Below are 10,742 nucleotides of genomic sequence, written 5' to 3'. Positions count from 1 at the left end.
CCAGCAGTACTATCAAGATTAAGATCATCAACAACATAATCCTAGTCTTCTCCTCCCTTCAGATATATTAGTCAAAATTGTGCCGTGGAGTTAATCTTTCTGTCCGTTTTATACCTCTCATCAGTAGACACATCGCAATGCCTTATTCAGTGTGGTGGCTGCCTCTTCAGAATGGAATGGGAGTGAACAGTATTAGTGTGTGAACGTGAACACTGTACGCTGACTGACGGGAAATTGATCGACGCTCGCTCGCTGGACAGGAATTAATGGTAAGGGTGAATGAAGTGTTGCTTGTGTTGAAGCGGGAAAGACTAAGAGAACAGTGGAATGGTGGTAGCTTGGTAGGGTCCGTGAGTGGAGGAGAACAGTGTGGAGTGGTGCTAAGGAGTGAGTGGAGGAGAGCAGTGTGGAGTGGTGCTAAGTACTATCAAGATTAAGATCATCAACAACATAATCCTAGTCTTCTCCTCCCTTCAGATATATTAGTCAAAATTGTGCCGTGGAGTTAATCTTTCTGTCCGTTTTATACCTCTCATCAGTAGACACATCGCAATGCCTTATTCAGTGTGGTGGCTGCCTCTTCAGAATGGAATGGGAGTGAACAGTATTAGTGTGTGAACGTGAACACTGTACGCTGACTGACGGGAAATTGATCGACGCTCGCTCGCTGGACAGGAATTAATGGTAAGGGTGAATGAAGTGTTGCTTGTGTTGAAGCGGGAAAGACTAAGAGAACAGTGGAATGGTGGTAGCTTGGTAGGGTCCGTGAGTGGAGGAGAACAGTGTGGAGTGGTGCTAAGGAGTGAGTGGAGGAGAGCAGTGTGGAGTGGTGCTAAGGAGTGAATGGAGGAGAGCAGTGTGGAGTGGTGCTAAGGAGTGAGTGGAGGAGAGCAGTGCAGTGGAGTGGTTGCAGGGACAGTTAGTGGAGGAGAGCAATGCTTGCCTGAGTGATAGTAAGAGACAAGAGTTAATACTCCTAAGGAGCAGGATTGCCAGGTCTGTTCCAACAAAATATGCCAAATTATGCCAACCTGTCCACTACCTTATTCTTATTCTCATTCCACTCCCTGCACCTATATATATATATATATATATATATATATATATATATATATATATATATATATATATATATATATATATATATATGAGGGAGATTCAAGCACTGAAATGGTATACACACACACACACACACACACACACACACACACACACACACACACACACACACACACACCCGGTAGCTCAGTGGTTAGAGCGCTGGCTTCACAAGCCAGAGGACCGGGTTTGATTCCCCGGCCTGGTGGAGATATTTGGGTGTGTCTCCTTTCACGTGTAGCCCCTGTTCACCTAGCAGTGAGTAGGTACGGGATGTAAATCGAGGAGTTGTGACCTTGTTGCCCCGGTGTGTGGTGTGTGCCTGGTCTCAGGCCTATCCGAAGATCGGAAATAATGAGCTCTGAGCTCATTCCGTAGGATAACGTCTGGCTGTCTCGTCAGAGACTGCAGCAGATCAAACAGTGAAACACACACACACACACACACTGCATAATTTCAACACTTTTAAGATTGAAACATCTTGTATATTTAGCATGCCTCTCACTACAGCCTCATTAATCTTCAATCACAATTTTGGCCTTTCATTTCTTGTTTCCAATGAAAGACTGTCCACTCCCTCCTTTGTCCATGGTGCCCCATCACCGATGCCCCTGCCCTGTGACTGTAATTCTGTGTACTGCAGCACTGAATGATAAGACACAGAGGTGTTCTTCAGCTCAAAAATCCAGCACATACCTAATTGTGAATTTATTCATTATAGATACTTGTATGTGTGGTGAGTGATTTTTTTGATACATGCCATGCACGCAACTGAACAGGTGTGCAATGGAGCAGGAGCAGACTTGGCCTCGGAGCAGACACAGCAGCTGGAGTAGTGATGGCAGAGATGGGGGGAGCCCTTCCCCTAGAAGGACGCCTCACACTGGTTCGCCTTCCCACAAATTCAGATCCACTAAACCTGTTTGGGATGTAAGTACATGCTTTTTCATTTGTTATGTAGGTATGTTATGATTCTGAAATGGTAGTTTCTGAAGATATGATTTTGATATTTGCCTAGATGTCCAAATGCAGAATATATTTTTGTTATTCTTTTCTCACAAAAATATTTGAAGTGCATTAAATTGGAAATGTTTAAAATTTGCAGTTGATAGTGGTGATTCCTTGTCCTGGTCATGCCCAAGGAACACTGTTGAAAACACCAGGCAGTATTGTCTTAGTGTTAGGACTGGTGTGTAGATCTCTCACTTTTAGTTCTTTCTTCAGGACAATCAAAATGTTTTAATTTTTTCACAGATACTGTTCCTTATTTCAGGATGTTTGATGTGCCTCACTCAGTGTTTGTCATGCTTTCCCTCCATAGTGCTAGTGTCAGTAGCTTGCCTTTGGTCATCTCATCACTGATGCTCTTTAAAGAATGAAAATAAAAAAATATAAACATTATTATGACCATTATTAAAGTCATTATTGTTTGTAGGACACAGTTCAGGACCTGGCCTCAATGCGGCTGACTCCGGCTGAATTGGCACGCAAGCTTGCGTCAAGGCAGTCCACCAACATGATGTTGGCCAGAGCCCAGCTTCTGGAGAAGAGTCGGCGGTCAGGCTCCCAGGGACCCCTTTCCCTGCCTGCCAACTTGGCCACCAGGCTTCAAGCTGCCAGACAGCAGGTCAGTAAGTTATCTGTCCTATGTTTCTTTGGGAACAAATTTGGCAAGCAAACACTAATATTTTGAAATTGTATTTTAAGACCTATGCAGTTCTTACAGAATATGAATATCTTTTGGTGCAGTGACAATGTTTTCTGTTTCCTTGGCTGGTAGTAAGTCTCCAACAAAATTCTGAGGTGTTATTTTGGCATATGGGATTGTCTTGTCATTATCTTATCACCACCTAACATATCCAGTGCCTACCAGACCTTTTTCCTTTGTGTGTATGTCAGAGCTTTCTCCAGGAAAGGGAAGGCTTATTTTTTTCCAATAGAAGAAAAAAATATTTCATTTTCTGTAGTATTAATCAAAATGATGGCAAAGTTCATTGCTTCATTGTCCTCTTTCTGCATGGAGAAAATGATTTTTACTATTTTGTGCATAGAGTGTGGAATCCATCCTTGCTCAGTCCAGCACCACACTGCTTGCCTCCCAGAAGGTGCGTCAGGCGGAGGCTGCTGCCGAACAAAGGGAAGAAGGACCAGATCACAACATTCATTCTGGTAATAATCCATTGTGATGCCTGTGATTTATTTGTTGATTGAATTTTATTTTTTTTCAAACTGTTATTTGAAATTCATTCTGATCAAGTTTTGCTTGTGGCAGTCACCCAATGAATTTTGATAGCTGTGTGTGTGTTTATATTATTCTGTTTGGTCAGCTTTTCTTTGTGGTTTGATCTTTTCAATTGTTTTTTTTATCAGTACATTGGCATTTATGTGTGAAAGAATTAACTGAAAATAGATAGATAAATCAAGAGAACTTGGCTGTGGTGAAATGTAAAAGCAACTCCCTTCTTTATCATTGGGTTTTGATTTGAAGGGAGCATGAGAGAAGCTGTGCTGAAGGACAAGAAAGAAGAAGCACATTCCAGCCCTCACCCTCAGGAGAGAGACCAGCCAACTGCAGGTGACAGTAGCAGTACCAGCACTGGCAAGGCTGGTGATGAGGCAGGCAAGGGAAAGACAGTCAGCAGCCAAGTCTTGAAGGAAGTATCTGACCAAACAGGAAAGGCAGCCAGTCAGTCTGGATCACCAGGAAAGGCTGTTGAACTCCGACGCTCAGAGGTGAAGGCAGCCAAGGATGCTCCAAGACAAATAGACTTGAGTGAGATAGCTGCCACACGGACCAGTCTTGACCACACAATAAATGTTAGTATATGTTTATAAGACATTATTTATGCTCATACTGAATATGCACCTTGTATTTATGGTATGGAAAACATCAACTGTAGGACATGGTGTGTTATTGGTGTGGTTGGGTGTGGGAGTGCCATGTGTAGGCCTTGCGGCTTCCTGCAGCTCTCTTTGTCTTCTCGTGTTGTCATGTTCCCATTTGACTTGTTATGATATGACTAGATGTGTGTAGCGTGTCACTGTCAGGGTGTGGCTGTCAGTGGTTAGTGTGTTACAGTGTTATGGGATGAGAAGTGAATAGTTGCTAATGGTTCCTGCTCACTCCTTCCAGATGGTGGTGAACACATGCAGGGAACTGTGGCTCCAGCTGGAGGAGGAACGCTTGACGAGGGAGCATCTTCAGCGCCAGCTGCAGCTGCAAGGCAATGTCATCACCACACTTACTGCTGTGAGTTAGAAAAAGAACAGCTTTGAAGAAATGCAATATTCATTCTACTTATCATTAATTGGTGGATCATTTGTGAAGCAGTGTCATCACCTCACTGACCACTCTGAGTGGTATTATGAAAAGAATTTGTTCCCAGAAATGTACAGTTCATTCTATTATGATTTGGTTTATTGTTAGATGTTAATGTTTGTTGTGTAAGACTGATTATTGCTTGGCTCTGTGTTGAACTGGTTGTGGAAGGTTTCATACAAGTTTTTTGTATGATTTGAAATATTTGGTGGCAATGTTTGCAGGAGCTGCTGCAGATTCAGGACCAGCAAGAAGCCATCCTACAGGAGGTGAGTGACGCCCGCGCCTCAGGTCTGTGGGGGACGGGGGAGCTGGAACTTGGGGAAGAGGCAGCTGAGGAGTTTATGTTGAGTGGTCACATAACTCCAGGAAGAGTCCACAGCTCCAGGTCCAGCCACTACCAGCCCCAAGGTCGCCACCCCCAGAGGTCCATATTAAGGGCAACACGCACTATACACACACCACACCAGCGTCAGCCTCCTCAGTCCATGGGGAGGACTCACCAGGCAAACCATGTCACCCTCCCCATGCCCCAGCGAACACCCCACTCTCCACGCCCCCATCAGCCTTCATCACGTTCTCACACACACGCCCACGCCCACGCCCACACTCACCCCCACAACTTACAGATGCACCGGCCATCACCTCCCCCTGAAGCTCCTCTTTCTCCCAGGCCAGACTCTGCCTCCCTCAACAGCTACAAGGCTTCAGTATCTCGCCAGATCAGAGATGCATTAGTTAGTGAGCAGTCTGTGCCTGGTGCTAGGGAGAGAAATTCTTCTGCTATGCCTCATGGCTATTCTAACATTACTCAGGATGCTTTGCAGAAAGACATGAGGGAGCAGGATGATCATCAGGCTGCAGTAGTGCCTGCTAATAAAGAGAGCCTTCATCTGATGAGTGGAGATCTGGCCATGGATTCTACTCTGCCAGAGCATCAAGAGAGGATGAAGCAGTAAAAAAAGAGATATTTTGATATTATTTTGTGTTGGGAGGAGCCGTCTCTCTCTCATGTCCTTGCTGTGGTTGACATATTTGGATCTTTTCAGCCATATCATAAGACATATCAGAGCCGTGAGAGGCCAGCCTGTACTTACTGTACACTTTCTGGGACCATTTTGTTAGACCTAAATGAGACTCATAAATTTCTTACTAATCATATTATAATCTAGTCAATACTTGAAGGGTCAAGTATCTTTGCCTTCACTGAAGTTGGCTGAATGTGAATACCTTTTTTTGTTCAGGCTATGAGGCTTGCCAAGTCTCTGTCTAAAATATATATCCAAATCCTTGAGGCTAAGGTCTTTAGGAATGGTTATGGATGTGTGTGTGTGTGTGTGTGTGTGTGTGTGTGTGTGTGTGTGTGTGTGTGTGTGTGTGTGTGTGTGTGTGTGTGTGTGTGTGTGTGTGTGTGTATCTGCCACTCCCCATCTCCAGGGGTGCTGGCTGGGTATGTAGTTACTTACAGAGACAAAAAGATCACATTTTCCTTCATAAGATTTGCTGTCTTAGAAATGGAATAGAGAAATGTAGTTGCTTTTTGACATTGGGAAAAAAAATGCACTTGAGCCAAACTTGTGTCCCTCATATTACATCAGACTTGCAGCTCTTGTATTGGGATTTTTAAGATTGATTTTATTTTTCTTTCAATCTAATCTGGAACTTAATTTAGTATGTTTTGTATCAGCTCTCTTAGGTCATTCATAAAAAAAACATGCTTTATGCTTTGCCTCAGAGCTTGCCCATTGAGAAAAAAGCTAAACATGATGAAGGGCAGTTGAGGGCAGTCTGTGTGATACAATCTACCCCAAAAGTGACCATCAAGTCGGTCTCAAGTACATTTTTTTTTTATCAGAGAAAAGAGTAAATAAGGAGTATATACTCTTCAACAGAACTGTATTGTTCTGACCTCGACTTTGCTTTACTTTTTGCCACTACAATAGTAATGATGGTGCTATCATTATTGTAGGCACTCACATCAATGGATTGGCTTAGAGCACTAGCATTACAAAATGTTTAGGTCATGGATCTTGCTCATCAAAATGCTTCATATAGCCAAGAACACCACCATTCTCTTAGCACACACTCACACTGCTTCTTAGATTAATGAACTGTGTGATCTCTGGATCTGGTACCAGTCCTCTTTTACTCTGTCTTGAGAAAACACAAGAAAAGTAAAATTATCTCTCCACTTCTGTATTGCAGCAACACACTGCTTGTCTGTTCTCAACTCATGACACCAATAGTGCCATCAGGTGACAAGGTGTGATCCGTGGAACCATAGAAATTGCCTTTCAAGATGCCAATAGTAGTCAGTTGACTATTACTTGTCAATGCTTGAAAACCTTAAAGAGCAGAGTAACTGGAAAGCCATTATGTTTGTAGTCTGCAGAATGAATGGTGGCAGCTTATTTAAGCTGCATCAGACTTATTGAATAAGTCCAGTTTCTGTTCCATATTTTGCTGGAAATGTAGTCACCACCATTTTCTGCAACCAATTCTCTCAACTTCACTTGATGCCATTGCACTAAAAAACTTAGATTTGCCTGCTGATGTCAAGGTCTAGTCACAACTCAAGCTTGTGCCTGTTATGGAGTCATTTGCTGATTGTGATTTTTGGGCATTGAACACTGCACTTTGTGAATAATGAGCTTGTATTGTGGATGTTGATGTATTTTTTAAAAACAATGATCACAACTTGCCTTGAAAATTTTACAGATTCTTTTTCCTTTGAGGTTGTCAGTTCTTAGAGGCTCTGCCTGCACTGGTAGATTTCATCAACAGTCAATGATGAAAGGTTAGCTTTAAGCTGAAGAGAATATGACAACAGTCCATATCATTCTAGTATTGGATATTGTGTTTTGTTTCTGTAGGTTTGTTTATGAAGTAATTTATCACAGTCAAAGATTTTATTCTGCATTACACTGAATCTTTATGTTTTCACTGGAGTGTACTCAAAATATCAAGTTTAAGGCTTTAAAGTTTTCATGTTGCTATATACACCAGAATGCTGGTTGTGTTGACTTTTGGCTGCATGAATATTATGCTTGTGTGCATGCATACACATGGTATTATGCATCATGGTGCTGTCATGCCACTGTCCTGCCCTGTCACTGTACCAGTAGTGCAAAGTTTGAACCTGCATTATTTTTTGTGGAACCTTTTTTAACTTAATAGCTCTGCACAGCTCTCCCCAACAGACAGAGAACATCGAACATGATAACATAACAATAATGATAATGAAGTAGCAATAACTTTACATGTATGTATTGCATATTTATTATAAGGGTTCTGATTCAAAGCCTCAAATGTGCCTCATGATTAAATGCATTAAGAGTAACCAGGAAGGGACAATCATCTCTCATAATACATGTGTTCAAGTTAGAGTAAGCAGTAGCCTTGGTACAGTATGGTGCCGGTGGTTTCTTGCCGCAGAGTTTTGTTACTATTTCACATGAAGTGGTGAGAGGCAGGGGAGGGAGGGTAACTGCTCATACCATGTGCATGTTTGAAAAGTCCCAAACTGGCACCTACTCGTGTACGATTGAAGCATTGCCGTGAGAACTGATTTTTGCTTGATATGATGTTATGCTGTAAATGTGATTTCCAGTGCATTGAAAGGATATGTATTGAGCAGATCTTAAGGTACTCTAAGTGCAATATGTATATGTATTATATTACAACCATACAACAGTTTGAATGTACAAGTACGAGTATGCTTCAGTATTGTACATATTGTATTTTCAGTACCGTCTTCTTTCATCTTGGCACACTGAAATGCTTCTGGCTGTAACTTAACATCTGACACCAAAATGATAATTTCAACAACTGCAGACATCATAGATACTTCAATAACAAATTACAAATCACAACAATGCACATTGATATTTATATTGATACATGTTATATACTATAGAAAAGCATTATCAGTATTTAGAGTATATTAATATGAAGGCATTAGGGATCAGTGAAAATTTTTGTTATATAGGTGTTGAATAGTTTAATGTATGTACTGGTAAATGAAAAACCTTCACTGCACAGACCATACTGCCAGTTTCCACCATTTGTTATCATTGCCTTTCACCAATCCTGAAAAGAGTGAAAGTTGTGATAAGTAACAAATGTGTGTAAACAATATGAACAACAAGGCACAATAGTAGTAGCTACGTACAGCACAATACTTTAAGTGTTGGGACAGCAAAGATTACTGTCAGCGATGTGTGTCCCTTTTTAATTTTGCATTCACAGCTGCCAGTTTTTGCACAACTTTTACTCGTTTGAAATGACAAGTGTTTTTGAAGTCAACTGAATCTCAAACAGAATAGTTTGGTGCCAAAGACAGTGTGATGAATAATTGATTTTGTAGAGACAATGAATGATGTGGTATTTCAGTCCAGTTTCTGTCCTTAATTCAAATGAACCAAGTAAGATTACTTTTATATATGTGAAGAAGAAATATGCAAATGATATTGTGTGACGTCATACAATGAAGTTGGAACGTCCAGAGTGAATAGCAGCCTTTGGACCGTTGACTGCTTGAGCTTTGTGAGACAGAACAGAAGCCACAAGCAAACACTGTGCATTATTCATATGATATATGTAACTTATTATAACATATCTGTAAATTTAAGACAAATTTGGTGATTAAAATCTTTGTTGCATAGCACTTCTGTACCAAGTACTATGAAATGCTTATGATTGTTTTCTAAATTGATTACAACAGGTAAACTTAAAGACACTCTACATGAAGCATAGAACATCCTGTAGAATTATATAATACATGTACCAGAGTACTCTATTTAGAGTCAATCCCTTGTTTGAGAAATACGAAAATGGAAACTTTTAACACTGCCATTTCATGAACTTGCATTATGTATCTCACGACAACTTTCTTATTTTGTCAATCAATTATTGGTAAATAATATATATATATATATATATATATATATATATATATATATATATATATATATATATATATATATATATATATATATATATATATATATATATATATATATATATATATATATATATATATATATATATATATATATATATATATATATATATATATATATATATATATATATATATATATATATATATATATATTTAAGCATCTATATATATCAGCATCTAAGATACCCTGTGTCTTAGATGCTGATTTCCAGTTGCTGATTTGAGCTGTTTCAATGACAGTGGTGAGAAAGCTTTCCAGTATGTGTGTAAGAGTAACACTTGTGTGTTACATGGAGCAAGTTTGTACAAAGCAGTCAACAAAAGTTTTAATGGTATTGTACCATAATCCCTCCAACTGCAAGATGCCATGGAACTTTGAGACATTCTTGTTTGATCAGAAATGAATTATATTTTACCTGCTTTTGATTGACATTCATATTAGTACACATTCCATTCAGCAGCATAGACCAAGGAACTTTTCTTTCACACTTTGTGATCATACTTTTTCATTACAAGTATTGAAGTATAACATTTCCTTTCTTCTGGAATATATTTGGTCAGGTGGCAGTTACATGTATGTGTTAATTAGCATGTTGGCAAATAAGAAATCGTTGTTCAGAATTCCATAATATCTTTGGAGAAGTAAGTTGCCTTGCTGTAGCAATAAAGAAAACTAGGTTATAAGTGACCACATTACTTCCAGCAATGTATCACGAATTACAGCATGAATAAACCTTTAAAGTAATAGATAACTTCATTTGACATTGTATAAGGGGCTCCCAGATTACCACTTTTGCTCTGATGATATTTTGCTTTTATGTTGAATTTTCTCACTTATCACTGCAATGTTACCTATATTGTACTATTTCATCAGAGACATTGCCTTGTTGACAACTAACTCTCTCTTTTCAAGTGGCTCTGTTGCACAAGGCTACTGCACTTGTTTTATATGTATGTTATCTGCTCTCTTGAAGTTAGTCAAGTGGTGCATATGCTTAGTATGTGCATTGATCCCTGTTTAAAGAAAATACATGCTTACACCTTCCTTTTGACTTCATATATATATATATATATATATATATATATATATATATATATATATATATATATATATATATATATATATATATAAAGGTATCCTGATTGAATAAATTTTCATTAAGGTGAGAGAGAGAGAGAGAGAGAGAGAGAGAGAGAGAGAGAGAGGAGACAACACTTTTTTCATATGAATTTATTATTTTCCATCCTGTTTGTGTGCATAGGAAATAGATACATTCAAAAACCATTCTCAGTGTACTGTATATTGTACATGTACTGTCTGTGTATGCATCTGTAACTTGTGCTCTACTCTATTGCTGTACAC

At 39.5% G+C, this 10,742-nt stretch overlaps 1 protein-coding gene across 2 annotated transcripts; it reads left to right on the top strand.

Annotated features, from left to right (window-relative positions):
* LOC123514991 lies at positions 1–9,329 on the top strand. Of its 2 annotated transcripts, none has more exons than XM_045273297.1 (7): positions 1–269; positions 1,878–2,028; positions 2,534–2,725; positions 3,150–3,267; positions 3,587–3,915; positions 4,232–4,348; positions 4,642–9,329. In XM_045273297.1, the coding sequence occupies exons 2-7, from the start codon at positions 1,885–1,887 to the stop codon at positions 5,374–5,376; spliced, it is 1,635 nt and encodes a 544-aa protein (XP_045129232.1). In that variant the 5' UTR covers positions 1–269; positions 1,878–1,884; the 3' UTR covers positions 5,377–9,329. The 2 variants fall into 2 exon arrangements, with proteins under 2 accessions (XP_045129232.1, XP_045129233.1); XM_045273298.1 differs by lacking the exon at positions 1–269 and adding an exon at positions 438–684.
* The last annotated feature ends 1,413 nt before the right edge of the window (positions 9,330–10,742 follow it).

Source organism: Portunus trituberculatus, chromosome 38 (genome assembly GCF_017591435.1).
Source record: "Portunus trituberculatus isolate SZX2019 chromosome 38, ASM1759143v1, whole genome shotgun sequence".
Taxonomy (NCBI): Eukaryota; Metazoa; Arthropoda; class Malacostraca; order Decapoda; family Portunidae; genus Portunus; species Portunus trituberculatus.
The sequence above is the reverse complement of the archived record's forward strand: the minus strand, read 5'-3'. Positions and strand labels throughout refer to the sequence as shown.

What these genes read in the sequence shown, in the direction of transcription:
- LOC123514991 (XM_045273297.1), top strand. Translation starts at nt 1,885, where the DNA reads ATGGAGCAGGAGCAGACTTGGCCTCGGAGCAGACACAGCAGCTGGAGT. An exon ending in CCACTAAACCTGTTTGGGAT is followed by an intron (nt 2,029 to 2,533) that starts GTAAGTACATGC and finishes TATTGTTTGTAG; the next exon opens with GACACAGTTCAGGACCTGGC. An exon ending in TTCAAGCTGCCAGACAGCAG is followed by an intron (nt 2,726 to 3,149) that starts GTCAGTAAGTTA and finishes TTTTGTGCATAG; the next exon opens with AGTGTGGAATCCATCCTTGC.